This window comes from Eleutherodactylus coqui, chromosome 8 (genome assembly GCF_035609145.1).
Source record: "Eleutherodactylus coqui strain aEleCoq1 chromosome 8, aEleCoq1.hap1, whole genome shotgun sequence".
Taxonomy (NCBI): Eukaryota; Metazoa; Chordata; class Amphibia; order Anura; family Eleutherodactylidae; genus Eleutherodactylus; species Eleutherodactylus coqui.
In genome coordinates this window covers 171,914,932-171,937,365 of record NC_089844.1, presented here as the reverse complement: position 1 = coordinate 171,937,365, position 22,434 = coordinate 171,914,932, and the positions used below count along the sequence as shown (strand labels likewise).

Here is a 22,434-nt window from a genome sequence, read left to right as displayed (position 1 = left end):
CCCAAACACCCAATCAGGTTGTGAATCGAGCAGAAGTGTTGTGGAATATAAATATATGCGTTTAGGATGGGGATACTGGTGTATCTTGTCGACACCGGAAGCTAGGGATGTGACAGCTGTCACCAAAAGCTTTGGATTGGGAGACAAGATACAGCAGGAACAACCAGGGGTACTTCAAGGGCACGCCCCCCTCGCATCCTGCTGAAATGGCCCAGGCAGGTCAGACATGTCCCCGATGCACTCCCTGTGTCCTCCGCCCGTGCTGCACTCATACCCATTGCAGGTCACACACGTTCCCAACGTACTCCTGGTGTCCCCCTCCCGTGCTGCGCTCATACCCACATGCCTGTTGCAGGTCACACATGTCTCCGCGCTCACAGCTGTCCTCCTTTCCGGTTCCCTTAGACCACTGCAGCCGGGACTGCTGCAACTGTGCTCCCCACTGTCACAGTCAATGGCGGCTGTGTATGCCCATGTGCCTCCGGCGCCACTGTTCTCCCCACTGTTACCCTGCATGCTGCCGCTGTATGTGTGTGTTCCCTGCGCACCGAGCCTCCAGTGACACTGACAGCGGCCTGGAAAGACAGTGAAGAAGGGAGTGCGCCGGCCCGCCTGGGTCACTGACAAGGGGCGACCAGCGGCGCAGCAGGCAGGGAAGACACTGGGCCACCGCTGCAGTGATGAACGAAGCGCACTGGCCCACTGGGGACACTGACAGCAACGCAGCAGGCAGGGAAGACGTCGGGCTGCTGCTGGACAATGACAGCGGGGAAGCAGTCCCACCTCTGCACACTGACAAGGCAGAGAGGGAAGACCGGCAGGGAAAGGTGAGGGATCAGCGTCAGGCACCCTAAGTTCACCAGGACCAACCCATTTCTCCGCCCAGGACAAAACCTTGTCTCCACCCATATTTCTGGTGGAGACAAGATACACCAGTACCTAGGATGGGAACTATCTTATCTGAGGTATTTGGGCCGATCAATCAATTTTCGGTATAGTTGTTTGAAATTTTTTTATGATGTCCAAAAAGTTGACTTCCGTGCATAAGTAGATTAACCCCATAGCGACTGCCCATATGCATTTTTACGCCCTGGCTTTCTGGACTTTAATCCCCAGGGACGTAAATGCATGCTCGCCTTGTGTATTAAAGCTACGGGGCCTGTGGTCATGACAGCTTCCTGCTATTGACGGCTCTGTAACCTCTGATTTCTTCACCCCTGATGCCTTTCCAGACGATCCAACCATGTGTCTACAATATGCGGGTGTGTTACAATGCCATTTTTAGATTGGTTTCCACTTTATTACATATGTGTTGTTGCCTCAGTGTTCAACAGCTTGACAAAGACCGCTTTGCCGGTCAAAATGTCTTTGGCTTGCTTTTACTTGCGGATATCATAATAAAAAAGATGTGCTTTTAAGCTTTGAAAAGATCCTCTGATGTTTGTTTCCCACTGTACTGCTGCCTGGAACTTTTTGCAACTATGCTGTTATAGTTATATAGTGATCTCGCTTGGACGACGGGAGTCTGTAGCGCCGATCTAGAATGACCACGACCGAGGGCATTGTTCCATTTAGTGTTTGTTGGTGGAGGTACCGTTGTCTATCTGTTGCACTTACGAGTGCTGCGGATGACCAGGGGGCCTCCGCCATGCGGCAGGGGGTCGTCTCTCGTTTTTTGGGTTTTTTTTTCCTCCTAGCAATTGCTACGGTTTGAGCTCCGTAGGCCGGAACAACTTCTGACAAGCGTGCAACATAGCCAAAAGTGCAAGTCGTCTCCTTGTTATTGTTTTTGTGATTAACTCAAGCCCCGTGGAAGCCTGTATCTCGCTGTTTCTGATGAAGTCAAGCCAACGGACACAGAGAATCTGGCGTTGGCATCGCATGTCAAAGGACGTTCAGTGGTATGCGACAGCAAGGTCCAAGTCTCCGAGCCATGCTATAATATTGGCATAACGCAGGTCTAGTAGAATTGAAGCTTAGTCCTGAGTGTTATGCTCTGTCTCCGCCAGAGTTTATCCAAGGACCTCATCGCCGAGGCTGCCAGCGCTATTCTCCATAGGATGTCTGGAAGCGCCCTCCCATCTGTGTGCTGAATGCTGCCGAGGTACAAGAGCTCACTGACAGCGTCGACTCTGTCCGTTTACGTCTAGGTCTGGAGAGAATGAGCCGACTCCTAGATTCTGCAGCTTGGTTTTTTTGCCAGGAGATGTGAAGCTCAAGACAGGACGCCTCAAAATCGAACTGTTTCAATGAGTGTCTCTAATTAGATGTGACCTCCAAAAGTGCAACATCGTCGGCGTAGTCTAGGTCGGTAAAGTGGTACTCTGGAAGAGTGACCACATTAAATTGGACAATTCGCTGAAGAATCCAGTCCATGGCCCTGCAGAAGAGTGCAGGAGTCAAGACGCAACCGTGTCAAACACCAGACGAGGTCTCAAAACTAGCAGAGGTTGATACGGACTTTAGCGGATGTGCCCTGATGCATGTCTTTTAGTAGATTTAGAAGGGTTGTGGGGACGCCAATGCCATGCAAGGCCTTCCAGAGGGCTTCTCTGTCGATTGAGTCGAACGCCGCCTTGAGATCGACATACGCAATGAGGAGCGGTTTGTTAAATTCTCTATGTATCTCTGAGAAGAGCCTAAGAGTGAGTATGGCATCCATTGTGAAGCGGCCTACCGTGTGAAGCCTGACTGCTGGGGTCTCCGCTTGGAGGTCAGGAGTGGTTGTGCCCTTGAGAGTAGAACATGCGCGAAGACCTTGCCGGGAACAGAGAGGAGCGTTATCGGCCTGTAGCCAGTGCATGTCATATTTGGGCCCTTTCCCTTGTACTGGGCGAGGATAATGGCCTCCTTCCATTCGACGGGGACTTTCCCACAAGACCAGACACACAGAAATAGTTGATGTAAAGCAGTGCTTATCGGCTCAATTGCACATTTCAGCAGTTCAGATGGAATGCCATCTGAGCCGGCGGCGCTTCCGTATCTAATTTTCTGAATAGCAGAATGGACCTCTTACCGTGAAGGAGCATCCGTAGGCACAGAGTGGTCATCCACAGCAATGGATTTGAGGTTATGGCATGGGTTAGCTGTTGGATGGTTTAACCCGGATGAGAAATGTTCATGCCAGCGTTGAAGTGTCTCGTCATGGTTGGTATAAGGGCTGCTATCGGATTTGTGGATTGGTGTATGGCGGCTGGTCCCTGAGGACCCTCGGATTTTGGCGACTGCTTTGTATGCTGCTCTTAGATTGTTTAAACTTTGACCCTCCTCGCGTCTCTTGTGACATTCCAAGCTGCCTCTGGTTCACTTGGGAGATTGCCCAGAACGTGGAACCGGTTTTCGATTGGGATATTGTATTGACATTCGAGTCCTGGATTTTCCCACAGGGCCTCAACGTTTAATGAAGGTTGTGATCTGGTCTTATGGGGCGGACGGAGTGGAACTGCTATTTCGGCAACAAGCCAACGGTGGTCTGTGTTTGCTGGAGCTTCTGTCCCACGGTATACTTGACACGGTTTGACAATTGCGATGACGAATGTGTATATGGTCCAGTTCCTTTTTTGTACGTTCATCGTTGGATATCCAGGTAAACCTATCAATGCTACGTCTCTGGAACTAGGACCCTGCCACATTGAGGCACAGAATGACAGCATTTGGTGTGAATTGTCACTGGTTCGGTCTTCGTCAAAGGGTCCAATGACATCTTCATAGCCAGGAGTGTGGGGACCTGGGTTTGCATTCAGGTCGCCGAGCACTATGAGTACATCATGTGGAGGGACGGACTGCACGGTGGCGGCGAGTTGGTCATAAAAGGAATCTTTATCTGCAGCTGTGTTCTTCAGTTGGTGCATATGCCACAATGATGGACATGTGACCATGACGATGAACAAACCTGGCATACAGCAGACGCGGAAAGATCGGATGCCACATTTCCATTTACTGATTTATGGGAGGGCGAAGGATTAGTGCCACTCCCTGGGTGTGTTCAGTGCCACCGGAGTGTAATATGGTGGCGCCATTAACCTCGCGCTGGTCATGATGCAGTAGACTAGCTTCGGTGATATCCTACAGTGGCTAGTGGAACTGGAACTGGCTAGCTCTAACATCCTACAGTGATGCTATAGCTAGCCAGTTCGTTGATAAGTGCCACCTGAAAGCCAGTCCCATTCAGAGTAAGAACATTCCATGTGGCAAAGCAGGTGACTGAACGCAGGTCAGTTTTTGGGACCCGGTGATCCAGAAAGAGCCATCCCGAACTGAGCTTTTGGCTCTTTTCTTCATGCGTGCACTGTGAGGTGCTGGTTGGCAACGGGAACTCGGGTTGTCACATTGTGTAAACTGTAAATATGCTGTTAGCTTCCTGCTATTGGCTGCCAGAGGTAGCAGACAGCCTGGAGCTGACATGAGGGGCCACAATATCCGACCCCCGGATCTAATGGATAACGACGGTTGCATAAAAGTAAGTAAAATGTCAGTTAGTTTCAGCTCTCCTCACAGATCGGATGCATGTGGGGAGCTGAAACTTCTCACCTCCATCCTCCGCAATGTCCCGCGACGTTCTGGTCCCTCCAGGACCGGACGCAGTCTTCTGCTCAGGCCCTCATCAGACGTAAAATGTCAATGTGGTCCATTCTGCAATGTGTGGTTCCGTCCTGAGATGGAGCTGTTCGGCCATGGGGATTCCCCTTTACTACTCCCCGAATGGAGCAGCAAAACGTAACTCTGGACACAGGTGTGAATCTATTCTAACCCCATTAATTTAGGAAGGGTTGTATGGTGTTGCCATTTATTGTTCTGACAGTTCTGTAGCATCTTTGTACCAGTGGGTACTTTTAATTGATTTTACTTGTGTCTGTATTTCTAAGTTCTACCTAATAAAATATAATTGTCTTATTTCCTTGTAGTGTTTATTTGAGCGCACACATTTGATCCTACATACACATACCTTTGCTCTTCTACATTATCTTTAATATTTTTCTTTATATGTGGCTCTGCGCATCTCATTCACGGCCATTAATTTATGGTGCCCACCTCTCTTTATCTTTAATTGAGCCTCTTGTCATTTGTTTCCATTGCAGATGATGCGGAGATTGTTAAAACCAGAATGAATAAGCGGGCTGGCAGGGAGGAGTTCTTTGTCAATTATGTCGGCTGTAAGTAATGATCCGGTGCTGTTGCTGCACAAAATTCTGCACTTAACCTTTTCAATGAGTGTTCCCACTGGATAGATAATGAATGTCTAATAGCTGGGGAATCCACCACTGGGATCCCCAATGTTCAATGGAATGAGGGTCCCAGTGATGGAGGTTTACAGAAACATCACAGTACTGGGCTGTCTGTCAGCCACGTAGAGTTTGACCAAATTAACACCGGGTGTGCTTAAAAGGGTTTTTCAGGCGAACACTACTCGTGGCATTTCCTCAGGGTTAGGTCATCAATAGTTGATTGGCTGAGATCTGCTGCTTGTGACCCCGTCCAGAAAGATGCTTCCATTGTCAGCGCCACAACACACAGTGATATGGAGTGGAAGCAGCTAGCTCCAACCCTTCTGTATTGCCCGTCACTCGTAAATGCAGGTGCAGCTCCCATTAAAATTGATGACAACAGCTCTTGCAATTATGAGTCAGCCACTGTATTAGGGTGGAAACATAAGCTTCTGCTCCGTACCCCTGTGTGACGCTGACAGTGGGTGCACGATTGGTTGAAGTCAGGTGCTTGAGACCCTGGCCAATCAACCCATGTAGTGTGTAGGTTCAGGACCTTGTTCTAGTGATTGGCTGTGTCCCTGGCAATCAGATGTTAACCCCTTAGTGACCAAGCCTGTTTGCACCTTAATGACCAAAACAAATTTTGGAAATCTGACATCTGTCACTTGAACGTAGAATAACTCTGTAAAGGTTTTGCATATCCAAGTAATTCTGACCTTGTTTATTCGCCCCATATTGTACTACATTTAGGTAGTAAAAAGAGATTGATAGAATTTTGTATATTTAATAAGTGCCAAAATTGGGAGGATATTGAGATAATCATTATTTTTTTCAACTGCAATAGCTCAAATGTGTGCAAACATACTGTCCAAACTTTTGATGAGATGCATATTTCCATCTGTTTACTTTATTCTGGACGCACATTTGAAAAACGTAAGTTTTTTTGTTTGTTTGTTTTAAACCATTTAGGAGATGTACAAATATAACTTGAATTATCAACATTTTGAGGAACACTTTGTTTTCTACAACAAGCCAGGATTGAAAAGGCTCATAGGTGTCTGATACCCCCACAAATTATCCCATTTCAATAAATACAGTTTCTTTTCAGGAGTTAATGCAATTCAGATGAAGAAAATAAAATTTCATATTTTTGCAAATATGTCATTTTAACGAGGTTTTTTTCTGTAGTGCACATGAAAATGAGGAGTTGCACCCCAAAATGGATACCCCTGTATGTCTTGTGTTCAGAAACATACCCATTGTGGCCCTAATCTTCTGTCCGTATGCACTACGGGGGCCCAAACTGAAAGGAGCAGCCGGTGGCTTTCAGGACAGACATCTTACTTGAATGTGCCTTAGGCCCTGTTGCCCACTTTTCCAGTCCTTAAGCCGGCAAAACGATAGAGAACCCCACAGTTTTTGATTGAATCTAAGCAAAGCAGAAGGGAAAAATGATTTTTTTTTTGTTTTTAAATTGTTTTGACAATTGTCATTTTAAAAACATTTTTTTTGTACAGCACACATATAAATGAAGACTTGCACCCCAAAATGGATACCCCTGTTTGTTGTTTGTTTAGAAACATACCCATTGTGGCCCTAATCTTATGTGTGTATGCACAACGGGGCCCAAACCGAAAGGAATATTAAACTTCACTTGTCTTTTAACTTTTACATGATTGCCATTATCCATTGGATAATGGGATCATTTGACCTAGGACCGCTCACTGCAGCCCTTAGTCACTGCTTCAGGCTCTTGGCTACCTTTTAGTAGCAAGGAGATTTTAAATTTCCAGGGCCCTCCCCAGCTTCTGTGCTTGTATCCGCCACTTTGATGACGGGCGCATGTGCTGAAGCTGCATAAAGGTCCGCAGATAAAGACACCTTCGGGGTCATCACCGGAGGTCTTCGGCAAGTAATTTCACCTTCCCTCAGGGACTGGATCTGTGACGGGGAGGTGAAACTTTCACCTTTTTTTTTTTTACATTTTTTTTACTTATATGTGATCGCTGTTATTCATTGGATAACGAAGATTACGTGACCAAGGACCGCATCCCGCGCTCCCCCGTGAAATCTTTGTTAGCCGACATCAGGGAGCTGTTACGTTCACAGCTCATGGGGTTTTAATCCCCAGAGTGAGCATGTTTTTATGGCCCTGGGGATCAAATCCCAGCCAGCCAGGACGTAAAAACACTATGGGGTAATCACGAAGGTTAATCGCCTATCTTGTGGATAAATGGTACATATCTACTGTGGAAAAACTCAGTTATCCTGAACGTCTTGCCCTTTCTCCCGTGGGTCCTGTTCAACTCCGACTGCATCTTTTCAAAGTGACTGAAGTGCCCCCCAATACTAAGCTCACATTAATACTGACTTACACTAAGGGTCAGAAATGAATGTGCGCACGGTGGTAATAGGAAAAGCCTTGCAGTGTAACCACATCTATGATGGAAGTGCAGACCGCTTATTCTGGAGCTGCGGAGCACATGGCAGTCTCTGATCACAGTTGTGGATTTGCAGGTTGTACTATACTTGAAGGTGAATTTACAATCCTGAGGTAAATGTGGATTTATAACACCAGGATTTTACTTCTCTGCAGGTAAAAACCACAGATCCCAAATCTGACGGCACAGGTTTCTGCAGGTTTAACAAGTTGCACTGTGGGACAGATTTTCTATTGAAAATAGTGGTGAAAGGCTGAAATGTATTCCGTGCGCTGGATTTCTTGTTTTTTGCACTGCACTAGAAGCTTTTCAAGAGTTTCTAGAAAAGGGGGCATGGCTAAGTGAAGACCTAGAATGTGCCAGATATGTTAATGTTGTGCACCATAGATTTGGCTCAAGAAGCTGGTCTAAAGTAAGCCTACTATGATGTGGCGAAGCCAGAGACAAGTGTCTAACTTATCTCTGAAGATGTGCCAAACTTATCAGAGTGCATCAGTTTGACTAATTTGGCACATCTCTGACTGGTGGAGATGTCTAAATTAAAGGCAAATAATAAATCTGCCCCAAAAGTAACCTTGGCCGTATCAGGAGTACACCTTTGGGGTGGGGTGGGGGGAGACTATGTTTTTTGTTTTGTTTTGTTTTTCTTTCATTAATGCTGGTCCAGGCTTTACAGTCTGTACACCGCCATAGCTGTACATGCATAAGGATTCGTGCAAGATGATCATCCCCATGCTAAGGTATACCAACCATTAGAAATTGTTCAAGTTTGAACAAGAATGTAGGGTTATTGGCCGCCCTCGGTGATGCAGGTTTTTTTTCTATCCAGATCATGTAATGATATGGATGAAACCAATCATTATGGCCATTTTACAAGCTGTGATCATCACTGCAGTGGGATGTTTTAAGCTGGTCAGAAAGATGGGAAAATACCTCTACAGCGCCATCTATTAGATAGCAGCATTCCCTCAATTCAAAGTGACCTTACATAAAAAGGTCTACAATGATTTGGGATTTTTAAACCAAGCCAGAAGTCATGCATATACAAAGTGTTTCGGGGTGTTTGCCCCTCATCACTATGCAGTAGGTCTCAGGCTTAGTCTGTGAGGGGCCTATAGTTGGGGTCAGAAGCGGTGTTGTCTCCTTAAGGAGAGCACCCAAAAAGTGTTTGGGGGAACCTAGGGGGTGAGCTGGATCACTATATATATTTTTTGTTTGTTTTTTTTCTTTTTGGGTTTCTCACTCTCGTTTTGATAGTGAGATCTCTGTGTTGTGTTCAAGCACAACCTATTCTGTGTCACAGGTCGCAGATCCAATAAATGTTCAGTTCTGGACTTACAAACCAAAGGAAGTTCCACCACCATTTTCACCTTATTATGTGAGATCACTTGTTTCCACAGTGAACCGTCGCCAAAACGAATGGGTGGACAAAACCCGACTGGTGATTCCCAAACCAGTTAAAGAGGGTCAGGTGGCTGACCGTGCAAACCTGGGAGCGACTGAGGAGGGAAAAGCTACTCTGAAACGGACAAGTGATGAAAGCCCATCTGAAGCAAAGGTAATGCGGCATTCAATCCTCCTGAACTCCGGCCAGCTTAATGCCGCATCTTCTACTTTTTCTCCTGGCAAAATAGGCCTATTTTAACCCTCTGTCCACTGATTAGATCCTGGAAAGATACATTATTACTATTCTGTGTGTCGTAAAAATAGTCTTTTTCATTAACTTCCTAATACCAACCATTTTTGGGATTCTCGTTTTTCTTTTTTTCATATCTCCAAAGCCACAAGTTTTAATTTTTCCTATCAATGTAACTGTACAAAGACGTGTTTTTACTTAAGGTTGTATTTGTTTAATAGTGCATTTTAAGTTTTAAATTAAGTGGCGTGAAATGGGAAAAAGTATGCACTTCTGTTTTTTGGGTTTTGGTTTACGGCATCAATGGAGCAGCAAAAGTGACATTTTAGCTATATTATGTTGAGCAGTACAATTAAAGTGGCTCGATATATCTTTTTTGTATAGCGCCAACTTATTCCACAGTGGTTTTAGGTAAAGTGGATCCAGAAAACTACAGGCCTTTGAGCCTGACTTCTATACCAGGAAAGATCTTTGGACAAATTATTAAACAGCATGTATGCAAGTACTTGGATAAAAATGCAGTAATTAACCAGAGCCGGCATGGGTTTATAACAAACGGGTCATGGCAGACTAATCCAATTTACTTCTGTGACAGAATCACCGACTGGGTTGATCAGGGAAATGCGGTAGATATAGTATATCTTGACTTTAGTAAAGCATTTGACAAAATATCTCATACCATACTTGTTAAAAAAATGACCAAATATGGGATCGAAAAGGCAACTGTTAGGTGAATTCACAACTGTCCTAGACCCAGTGTTCAACATTTTTATAAATGATGTGGAAGAGGGAATTGATGGGAAACTGATCAGATTTGCTGACCACACAAAGCTAGAAGGGATAGCTAACACTTGAGAAGAGAGAGCGTATTCAAAAAGATCTAGAAAAGCTTGCACAGTGCGTGGCGACTAACAGAATGGTATTTAACTAGGAGAAAATCAAAGTCCTACATCTTGGAAAGTAAAATAAAAAAAACACATGCAGAATGGGAGGAATTGGGCTAAGCAGCAGCACATGTGAAAAAGACTTGGGTATACTAATAGATCATAGACTGAACATGAGCCAACAATGTGATGCAGCAGCCAAAAAGGCAAACGCAATTCTGGGATGTATTAAGAGAAGCATAGAGTCTAGGTCAAGTGAGGTAATTATACACCTCTACTCTTCCTTAGTCAGACCTCATCTGGCATACTGTGTCCAGTTCTGGGCACCCCACTTTGAAAAAAAAAAAGAGACATAGATAAAGTGGAGCAGCTTTAGAGAAGAGTTACCAAGATGGTGAGCGGTCTGCAAGTCATGTCCTATCAGGAACTGTTAAAGGATCTGGGAATATTTAGCCTGCAAAAAAGAAGGCTGAGAGGAGACTTAATAGCTGTCTACAAATATCTGAAGGGCTGTTACAGTGCAGAGAGATCAGCCCTGTTCTAATTTTGTACAAGGAAAGACTAGAAGCAATGGGATGAAACTGAAAGGGAGGAGATCCAGATTAGAAAACAGACAGTGAGGGGGATCAATGAGTGGAACAGGTTACCACGGGAGGTGGCGAGTTCTCCTTCAATGGAAGTGTTCAAACAGGCTGGATAAATGTCTGTCTGGGATGACTTGGTGATCCTGCATTGAGCAGGGAGTTGGACTCGATGACCCTGGAAGTCCCTTCCAACTCTGACCACTTAAATTATAGAATGGTAAACGGCTGCAGTTGGAGCTAGCTCCGGTCATAGATATTGAAAGCAGTGGTCCGTGCGCTATTTTATAAAGCCAGTTCCCCCAGGTACTGAACCAGACTTGACTCTGGAGTCTGCTTCACACCAATTTTATGTCTCTGTGACGTTAATCTACATCACAGGGTAAATGGGGTTAAAGAGAAAATGTGCATTAAGAATATGAAAGCTTCTTAATCAAGTAGCTTCTAATTGGTGACAACCCCCCACCCCAAGGGTCCATACAGAAACTGTATGTTTAGAGCCAAGCCTGGGATCATGTGCGGACCTGTAAGATCAGAAGAAATAAAAAAAACTTCATCTAAGGTGTATGTAAAAAAAAAAGGCCTGGTGTCACACGATGGGAGCCGGTGTAAAGGCACGGTACGTGTATGGAGTCTTGTCATGAGGGAACATCTGAGGATCCCAGATAAGGTTTCCTCTCTGACCTGCAGTAATGTTTTTATAGGCGGGTTTCACATTATATTCCTTTTTGTAATGTTGAACCCGACTCGGGATGTACTGATAGCGGAGGTCTCTGGAGGATTCCCTGCTCTGTATGTCTGGCACATGGCACCCGCCTGTCATCCTTATTGTATTGTGCTACCTGTGTCACATATTGTGTAATATGCTAAATAAAGATGAATTAATGGTTGTCATGCATTGATTTTACATCCTGTAGCTTGATTTAATTATCAGCTGTAATGTATACTGGAGTCTGGTGATATATTGACACTCCGTTACCTGATCACTTTCCTCCTGGAGTCCTGCCCGATGAACAGGTTTTTATATTTAACACGGCATTCAGCTTTTACTTGGAGCTCTAGAATACTGGTATGTATCCCCACACGTTCTTGTGTTCCCTGCTCCACCAGGAACATTTGAAGGTTTTTTTTTTTTAATTTTAAGCTTTGATTTCCACGTTTCGGGCACAAGTCATTTGAAAGAGGAAAGCTAACCGTAAAATAGGTGGAACACTGAAATCTTTTGTTTTTCTTTTCTTTCCTTACAAAATCTGTAAGATGTTACTGGCTCTATTCCTATCTGCAGCCTGTGTCTCATAGGCACACTATAGGCACCTGGCTCACCTGATATCATTCTGATACTGTGTTATGGAATTGCAGGTGATGCAGCTTTGTAATGCTGCATTAGTTGATTATCTGATGGTCTGGAATTCTTGACACCGTCACTGAGGCAGAAGCGACCTATTATCAATATGAATTTCACTCACTAGATGCCTAAAATAATACATTTTTATTAGATACTAGCTAAAAGAAAATAAGGATAATATAAAAATCACCCATCCATGGACAAACAAAAACAACCAGAAGACGACCAGTGTCCCTGTGCATAATTAGGCAATGAAGCCAATATGCCTAGGTAAAAACAAGGAAATGGATAAATTTATATTTCAGTTTAGTAACCAAAACTTCAAAAATTTGAGGCGCTAGTAGGGTCTAAAATTTCAGCCAGCAGTGTGTTGAACTAGAAGACCCAAGCACTGATGTATATGCCAATTTTTGCACCAATTCGGTCCACTATTCATGCCTACTATGTTATGGGCTGAAAGGTCCCAATTTGATTACTACAGTAACGCTAGCGATCCAACACGTTTCAATTGAGGTATAATATTCAGGGTCCTAAATACCCTCATAGAGTGTTAGAATAATGTCCTGATCGTGGTATGTCCTAGATATAAATGGGTATCCTACCCCATGATCAGGAATGGTGGTATCAATTAGAAACCCATACCTTAAATAGTAAGTGGACTAACTGCCATCTGAGCAGAGCAGACACTCTTTCAAGAGCTGCTAGCGCGTTTTTCTTTCTTTTTTCTTCCTTTTTTCATCTCCCCCAAGTAGATCAGTGTCCTATCCACCGTCGGGGTTGTTGGTCAGTGCCCTGACTATCCACCGTCGGGGTTGTTGGTCAGTGCCCTGACTATCCACCGTCGGGGTTGTTGGTCAGTGCCCTGACTATCCACCGTCGGGGTTGTTGGTCAGTGCCCTGACTATCCACCGTCGGGGTTGTTGGTCAGTGCCCTGACTATCCACCGTCGGGGTTGTTGGTCAGTGCCCTGACTATCCACCGTCGGGGTTGTTGGTCAGTGCCCTGACTATCCACCGTCGGGGTTGTTGGTCAGTGCCCTGACTATCCACCGTCGGGGTTGTTGGTCAGTGCCCTGACTATCCACCGTCGGGGTTGTTGGTCACTGCCCTGACTATCCACCGTCGGGGTTGTTGGTCACTGCCCTGACTATCCACCGTCGGGGTTGTTGGTCACTGCCCTGACTATCCACCGTCGGGGTTGTTGGTCACTTATTTCTTTCATTTCATTTGTTTTTTGATTATTTTGGCATCATCTGACATCCTATTTTTTTAACAACCTTGAGAGCAATTATCTTGCTAATGCTAGGACACTGAGCTTCTACTTGGGGGGAGAAGAAAAAAGGAAAAAATCATACTAGACATACCATGATCAGGACCTTATTCTAACACTGTATGAGGGTATTTAGGTCCCTGAAGATTATACCTCTATTGAAACGCGTTGGACTGTTAGTAGCCAAATTGGGACCTTTCGGCCCATAACATAGTAGGCATGAATAGTGGGCCTAATTGGTGCAAAAATTGTAGTGAGCATCAGTGCTTGGGTCTTCTAGTCCAACACACTGCTGGCTGAAATTTTAGACCCTACTAGCGCTTCAAAATTTGTTTTGGTTATTAAAGTGAAATATAATTTATGCATTTCCTCTTTTTTTCCTAGGAATATTTGTTTCATTACTGACTTATGCACAGGGACCAGTGTGTATAACGCTGGTCTCCTGACTGTTTTTTTTTTATGGGTGTGTTTGTCCATGGATGGGTGATTTTTCTATTATCCCCATTTTTTTTAAGCTAGTATCTAACAAAATGTATTATTTTAGGCATCTAGCCAGTGAAATTCTGGAATTCTTGATGATCCAATAAGGGATGAAAGGAGTCCAGATGACTGATTCCTAGAAAGTGTCCTGACATGGTGGCAGGATCCCTGTGGCTCCAAGTGGATTATACTAGACCCTCCAGTATATCTGCTTGATTGACCTTTCAGATTAATTCTGTATAAAGCTTTGGTGCCGCAGGAGGCCCCGTCCCACTTCTTCTGCAGCATCGTACAGCCTGGTAAACCCCGACTCGGAACAGAAGCTGCTATGTTGATCTGCGGCTAGTGATGGGTAGAAAAGATATTGCCTTGTTCTTCTTCATACATCCCTTTCCTCTCGCATCACTTGTGGGTTACAGTTCGAGCATCTTTTCCCTCCTTACCGGTTTATAATGTATCATGTCGGCCAGTTAGTTTCTACCATCCTCTTCTGTTCATCTACAAAGCTGGGAGAACGTGCTTGTCATGTAACTTGTACCCGCTGATGCAACTCTTTTTATTTCAAGGAGCTGATGTTTTTGTTTTTTTCCCCCCTTCTGTCTCCTATTAAGGCCGATCTCATGACTGGATTTGTATTGCGGATTCTGCAGTCAGTGCACGGAAAATGCAGGCATTGAAAGGCATGTAATTTTGATTTCTCCTTCACATTCGTGGAATATGAATTGCATATTCTGTGAGTGGAAGAAAAATCGCAGCATGCTATATTTTACAGCAGAATCTGCACTAATGGCCTCTATTGATGTCATTGAAGGCGGCCAACCCGCTGCTCATACGCAATTAGCATTGTGTATGGGCTGCATATACCCGCATCATTGCTCAGTGACAGGATAGGAAATGCAAACAACGCACAAAAAACTACTGTGCGTAGCCACCTGCAAGCCTCTGCGGTTATCTGCAGCACGGTTAAGGGAGTTACGCAGGGTCACAGGACGGGCTCACAGCTGAAATCCACTGCGGGTCTTTGGCATGCAGAATCAGACCAGTTCGTACGAGCCCAGCCTAATGGAAATGGTGAAATTCGTATATCGCAATGTTTGGGAGCAAATAATGACATTTCATTTTGGTTTTCAGTTCTAGATGAGTTGCTCTTTTAATACACCATTACAGGCTGCATCACACATGGCACAAGTCTCCGCATGGTTTCAGCCTAATACTTCACTGGTCAGATCCTTTTATCCTAAATGTCTTTGACCCATCCTGTGGTTATAACTGCCAGAAGAGGTGTGCTGATGCCCTCTTTGAAGGGCATCCTGGGAAGTGTAGTTTCTTCTCTGCAGAGAAACTAAACAACCGACCCCCCTCGCTATGCTGAAACACAAAGCAGACACGAGAAATGTAACACAATGTAACTTTAGGATTTGTGCTTCACTTTGCATCTGATAATTTGCAGGATTCATCATGTGAAACCTTTTAAGTGCAAAGTATAATGTTGTAGCTTGTCTATATGGCTCAGGTGGTGACTTGCCGCAGTGTACCTAAGTTGTTTTGGGGGGGAGGGGGGGTTGCCTACTCTGAATCTTTACTCTTGTGATTTTTGAAACTGTTGTTGATATCCTACTCCAGGAAGACCACAGCCTTAACCCCACTTCTTTTTTTTTTTTCCCCCCTCTTAAGAGAGTAAAGGTCGATGTTGAAACTGCACCCTCAAATAATTCAGCGATGGCGTCTAAGGATTTTGCTGAAGAATTGACTTGTCTTCTGTGTAGCGAGCTATTCAAGGATCCGGTCATGGTGGAATGCGGTCATAACTTCTGCCGTAACTGCATTGACAAGGCCTGGGATGGCCAGGAATCCTTTACCTGCCCTGACTGTAAGGAAGTCCTCACAGAGAAGAGGTATAACACCAAAAAAACTGTGGCTAACCTCGTGAAGACAGCAGTCTGTGCCACCGCTATCTCGACTCCGGCTAAATCTGCCAAGAAGGTTAAACTTGCAGAGAACTGTCTTGAGCATGATGAGCGACTAAAGCTCTTCTGTAAAGATGATGGGACACTGAGCTGCATCATCTGTAGGGACTCCCTCAAACACGCAAGTCACAACTTCCTGCCCATCCTGGATGCAGTGGGAGTGTACAAGGTAAGTTGGGGGGAAGCACACCTTAGAAACTCATGACCTTAAATGTTACAGTTCACCTCCAACAATTTTTTAATTTTTTTTAAACTTGTTTTATTGAACAATATGCATTACATACAATATATGAATAAGTAACTTTGCATACATCATAGGCTCTTTAAGAACAGATGATCAGAACATAAATACGTTACATTGTCTTGTACAAGTGTTAAAGGGGTTGTCCCGCAAAAGCAAGTGAAGTTAAACACTTCTGTATGGCCATATAAATGGCTGTGCGGCGCGAGCACGCCTGAGCGGCCCCATTCAACGGGACAGAAGAGGCAGACTGCGCAAGCGCGTCTAATCGAGGCAGAAGAAGGCTTCGGTCGGCGCCATGGAAACGGGGACGCCAACACCGGGGGGGGGGGGGGGGGGGGTAAGTATATAACTTCTGTATGGCCAATATTTAATGCACGATGTATATTACAAAGTGCATTAATATGGCCTTACAGAAGTGTTTAACTTCACTTGCTTTTGCGGGACAACCCCTTTAAACATGTTGTGTTAGTTCGCCTGTTCGTAGTGTCAGTGTAGAGGGGTAATTATCACTTTTTTTTTTACAAAGTAGGCCTGGTTATAGTTCCCCTTAATAAACTTTGGAATAGCTCTTGTGTGAAGTTTGTATTTGTTGACCCGCACCATCTCCCCCATACCTTATTGAATTTTTTCAGGGCATTTTCTGGTTTTTTAGACTCTTTTCTCGTATGGCTAGATAGAATTGATGATATTCTGCCATTTTGAGAGTGTCGGAGGGCGCCTATCCATCCAGCGTAGGGCTATAGCTTTACGGGCATAAAATAATACTGTGGTGCGATATCTTACCATGGTATTGCCATTGTTCTTTGTCTAGAATACCTAGCAGACCTATTGCTGGATCAGGTGGTACCGGTATTCCCAACAGTTGGGTTAGAAACTCTGTAACTTCTTCCCAGTACGTGTAAACCGCTGGGCAGCACCAAATCAGGGGGTTGAAATTTACATTGGGTGCCCGTCAGCGGTGGCATTGGCTAGTAGCCGTTCTATTCATTTTGTGAAGCGTAATCGGTGTCTGATAACACTGGTGTAGAATGTATAATTGGGTTAGTTTGTTTGCGGCTGGTGATACCATAGTGTATGTGGACATTGCAGTCTCCCAGTCTTCATTAGTTAAACAGGGGATAAGTTCTTTCCATCACTGTCATTGGTGCATCGGGGATCTTGGAGTGTAGTAGGTGAGTATATAGCACCGAAATTAGGTCTCTGGGTCATTGGGTACGCAGTATGCCTATTAATGGGTATAGAGAAAGATTGTCTGGGCTCTGGGAATTGTGCTGTTAAGGCATGTCTAAGCTGTAGGTATCTGAAAAAGCCCACTCTAGGGGATCATCGGTGCAAGCGGGTTCTTTGCGTCCACGAAGAATCCCGCTGTGCACCAGGTGAGTAAAAATCCCCTTTAGTTCGGTTTCTTTGTGTGGTGGCGCGGATCTATATTTGTGACACTCTAGGGACTTGGGATAGTTGCTGTAGCTGCTCAAAGGAGGCCAATACTCCATCAATGTATAAATGTTCTAGTGTGGTGATTCCCAGATTTGACCAGAACTCTCCATCTGGCAGGTTCATCAGGTGTGGTAATTCTCTATTATCCCATAGGGGGGTTTCCGAAGGAATGTCATCTTGTTTGGTCAATAGCTTACATGCCAGCCACACATTTGTTGCGAGTCTATAGATGGGCAGCATTTGTCTAGTCACTCCTGGTTTTTCCAGGAGGATCCAGAGTGATCTTTCTGAAAGAAAAAACATCAAGTGGTGCTCGGAGTTCGGGAGAGGAGAGCCCGACAGCCAGTGACTGATATATCTGATCTGCCCTGCTAGGTAATATAGTTTAAAGTCTGGTAGTGCCATTCCTGCCATTTCCTTAGGTCTTTGTAGAGTGTCCATGCGGAGTTTGCCTCTAGATTTTCCCCAGATGAATGATACTATTAACGAGTTAGTCTTTTTGAAAAAGTTCTGCGGTATAGTTGTTTCTGCGTGTTCTAGAATATATAAATATTTGGGGAGTATTATTTTAGTAAGGTTTATTCTGCCCGCTACAGACAATAGCAGGGAGCTCCAAGTCTTTAATTTTAGTTGTAGGGTTGCCAATGAAGGGGTGGTGTTTAGCTCAAGACTTTGGGTATAGTCTCTGGTGATATGAATTTCTAGGTATTTAAATTGAGGGACAACTTGTAGTCTGCAGAATACATCTCCCATCAACCATCCCTCTGGTCTTCGAGGCATAACAGTAGATTTTTGCCAGTTAATACGCAGGCCTGAAAAGTTCCCAAACTTGTCTATTAGGGAGATAGCTAGTGGTAGAGTGTTCTTGGGGTCCGACATGTCAAGTATTATATCGTCTGCGTATAGCCCTATCCTATCCTCTCTGGGTCCTATCTGGATTCCCTTATATAATCCGTGTTGTCGACTCTTCAGAGCCAGAGGTTCTATGGCGATTGCGAACAGGAGGGTGGAAAGCGGGCAGCCCTGTCGGGTCCCTCTGTGAAGTGAGAAGGAGGTGGAGGTCAGGCCGTTCACTGTACTGGCCGTCGGGGATCTATATAGAACAGTGATCCATTTAATGAATGAATCTCCAAATCTGAACTTCTGTAAAACCCCCATCAAATATGGCCACTCAACTGAGTCAAATGCCTTAGCTGCATCTAGTGAGGCCAAGGCCCAGTCCGATCTCCACCTGTGTGACCACCTGCGTCCTTTTGATGTCCGACATAGACATTCCAGGGATAAAGCCGGTCTGGTCAGGGTGTATGATGTCCTTTATGGCTTGGTTTAGGCGAGAGGCCAGCATTTTAGTAAGGATTTTGTAATCTGTGTTTTAAGAACGAAATAGGCCTATATGACCCACATTCCTCTGGGTTTTTATCTGGCTTTAAGATAAGGACTATGTTGTCTTCTAGCATTGACTCTGGGAGATGATCTTTTTTTTTTTTTTTTCCAAATATATGTTTATATAAAGAGAGTAGGTGTGGTGTAATTTCTTCCTTATAGTGTATATAAACCTCTACTGGCAGGCCATCTGGTCCCGGGGTCTGTCGTCTTGCAATATCCGTTGTAATGGGAGAGTCTAATAGGGACTTGTGAGTTTCTTGTATTATTGGAAATATTATGTTAGTTAAATAAGTCTCTAATTCTGCAGGGGGGTAGTCAGTCTGGGATTGATATAGATCGTAGTAGAATTGTTGGAATCTATCTAGGATGTCTTTTGGGTCTAAGTATTGGGCTGATTTGATCCTAAGTACCGACGGGGGGCGGGCGGTCTCTTGTCGGGCCATAAAGGCTAGTAATTTACTAGACTGGTTGCCTAGCTCAAAGGACTGTCAGGTAAAGAACAGGTTCCTTTGGGCCTTTTCTTTTAGGTATAGTAGATAATCTCTACCTGCCTGTAACCACCCCTTTCTTTTGGTGTCTGAGGGGTCAGAGATAAATTCTTTTTCTAGTAGTTGACATTGCTCCGCTAGGTGCTCCCCTTCTCGTGCTGTGGCTTTTTTAATAAAGGAAACTTAGGATCTGAAGCAACCCCTGAGATAAGGCTTAAATGCCTTCCATACCAACATCATATCAGAGTGTGCTCCATGTGCCTCATAATATATTTGGATCTGATCCGTTATACAATCATTTGGGCCGAGCAATGAGAGCCAGAATGGGTGTATCCTCAGCCTTTTAATGGCAGTCGGGCCTGGGGTTTTAAGAGTCATGCGAATCGGCAAGTTGTCGGGGGGGGGAGGGGGAGGTGGAAAAAAAGAGGGGGGGGGGGTAGGCGAAGGGAGAGAGGTGTTAAGTATATTAAAGGAGAGCGACTCGCCGCTATCTCGAGAGTTTGCAGTAGGTAGTGGAAGTCCCATGCCCGACATCTCGGGCTCAAATATGTTCGAGGTATGTCAGGAATAAAGAAGTTAGGTACTTTTAGAAGTGCGTTTGTATATTCTATGAGTCCCAACACCTAGGAGAGAAAGGGTGGTTAGGTTATGTATACGTTAGTCCTTGTGGTCGACGTCTGGTGGTCAGCCATTCTTCCGCCTCGGATGGTGAAGAGAAGAAGCGGGTGCGATCTCCGTCTATCAGTCGTAGTCGTGCCTGGTATACCGTGGAGTACGGGAGCTGTAGGTCTCGGAGTTGCCTTTATTCCAAAAAATTATGCTCTTTGTTTTTGGAGATCCGCGGAGAAATCCGGGAAAATGCATACCGTGGCGTAGGGGGCCTCCTTTTCTGGCAGCTTGCAGAATTATGTCTGTCGCGGGAGTTAAATAGTTTTGCTAGTAAGGGTCTAGGCGGAGCACCCAGTATAGGCGGCTTCATAGGTACTCGGTGGGCTCGTTCAATCACAAAGACCTGCGATAGTCCAGCATTGGGGAAGAGCTCACGGAGCCATCGTTTCAAGAATTCCTCAGGTCTTTGCCCCTCAGCTCGTTCTGGTAGGCCCACTATGCGCTGATTTTTTTCGCCGTGAGCGATTTTCAAGGTCTTCCTCTTTTTGCCTCCAGTATTCGGCTTTCTGTGTGAGATCTCGTATTGCGGCGACATTGGAGAGACAGTGTCATCTAGTGTGGAGATTCTGTCTTCTGTGTTTGTAACACGCTTTCTCAGGTGTTGGAGGTCTTATCTCAGTGGGCTCACATCCATTTTTACTTCATCAATTTTGCTAGTGAGAGTGGTCTTGGATGTTTGAATTGCCGTTAGGAGCTGTTCGGATAGCTGTTGCAGGGTTTAGACTGTGTCTTCGGATGCGTTTGAGTTGGCGTCTTTTAGCATTGGCGATCCCGCCGAAGCGGGAGGAATGAATTTGGGGCCAGGATCTTTGCAGGTCTCGCCCCTAGCGAATGCTTTTAGTTTATCGACGGATGAATTCTGTCTGGTGGGACCCATGATAGTCGCTTTGTGTTTTATTGCTTTGAAAAACATCCAACAATTTTAGTTGTCTATGCTCCCATTTTAAATGGGTTATCCAGCTTTGAGCTATTCATAGCCTGTCCTTAGGATAGGTAATCAATAGTTGATTAGTGTGGATCTGCCTCCAGGACCCACATTGATGAGCGGTTTGCTTCCGGATCTGTATATATCGACAGTGGCCTGGCAAACAGCTCTGTGCCCTTGGCAGCAACTCAGGTTGGGATTGCAATCACCGTTTCCATTGAATTCAATGCATTACCAACCCAGGCCACTGCAAAGTATACAGAGCTGTCTGCTTCTGGTACCTTAAACACAGCAGCCTGGTGAACAATTGGTCAGTGTGGGTCCTGAATGGCAGACCTCTTCCAATTTCAGCTGGCTGCACACGGACGGGTCGAATTCCGCATTCGGGAGCCCGGAGCGGAATCTGACCCTATGCCCGGCAGCTGACCCCGCATACTTGTCTTTTCTTGACTTATTCTGTACTGCGGATGGTCCAGGTCATTGAACATGCGCAATAGAGGTTTTCCCGTGCCGTCGCTAGGCGATGACTCGGGTTCCTGAATTTTTCCACGCTTTTACATTGCATGCCGTGAGCGGCAATTGGTTTGGAATGTAGAGGCGTACGCAGCTCCGGATTCTGCATTGCAAATGTGGCTGTGTGCAGCCCCCCTAAAGCCCCATTTACACGCAAAGATGATCGCTCAAAAGATAGCTTGAATGACAGTTTGAGTGATCATTTTGCATAAACTACTAATAATGACCACAGCTGGCGGTCTGTTATCTGCATACAGCTCCATTGTTTTCCTGCACGACAGCAGCTGAAAACAATGTTATCAGCTCTCCCGTTGAGAATCGCAGCGTGTGGTCCCTGCTATCAGCTAGCCGGACCAAGGATGGTTTTTATGCTGGACTAAAGATCGTCGTTCGGCAAAAAAGCATTTAGCAAAAGATGGTAGCATTTACACGCAACTATTATCGTTCAAAAGAAATTGTTTGAACGATTTTTAAGCGATAATCATTGAATGGAAATGGGGCTTAACTATTGATGACTTATTCCGATTGCCAGATTAAAGTCAGGAAGAAATTTTCCCCTTGAAATAGAGAGCATTGGCATCTACCCCATTGGAGTTTTTTTGCCTTACTCTGGATCAACATTGGGGGAGTGATGGGCTGAACTGGATGGACATATTTATATTACCTATATTATAAAGCAGGCAAATCACTTTGTCATTGTGAGACCAATCTGAGAGCTTCAGGATCTTCTGTAGTCTGAAATTACAAGACCACTAAAGCAGTACTCTAAAAACTGTCACATGGCCTACCCTCTTCACTTTGCTGTATTAATACTTCCCTGATATCTAGACTGGGAGCCATCCTCCTCTCTTAGCACACATTTACACGGGACATAACCGCTGCTGCCTTTATTCCACAGCAGAATAGCATGTGGAAATTCTGCAGCTGAGATCTCGCCCACTTGCTGCAACTAAAAAAATAAA

The 22,434-nt window shown here is 45.0% G+C and overlaps 1 protein-coding gene across 4 annotated transcripts in view; it reads left to right on the top strand.

The window, feature by feature from the left end:
- Positions 1–22,434, top strand: part of LOC136577180 (nuclear factor 7, brain-like) — a 407,170-nt gene that overhangs the window by 6,756 nt on the left and 377,980 nt on the right. For 3 of the 4 annotated variants that reach the window (XM_066576972.1, XM_066576971.1, XM_066576970.1), the window contains exons 2-4: positions 5,079–5,153; positions 9,049–9,206; positions 15,518–15,979. In XM_066576972.1, coding sequence (XP_066433069.1) covers positions 5,079–5,153; positions 9,049–9,206; positions 15,518–15,979 — 695 coding nt within the window. Of the gene's footprint in view, positions 1–5,078; positions 5,154–9,048; positions 9,207–15,517; positions 15,980–22,434 lie in introns of those variants that run through there. The other variant, XM_066576973.1, reaches the window with a different exon arrangement.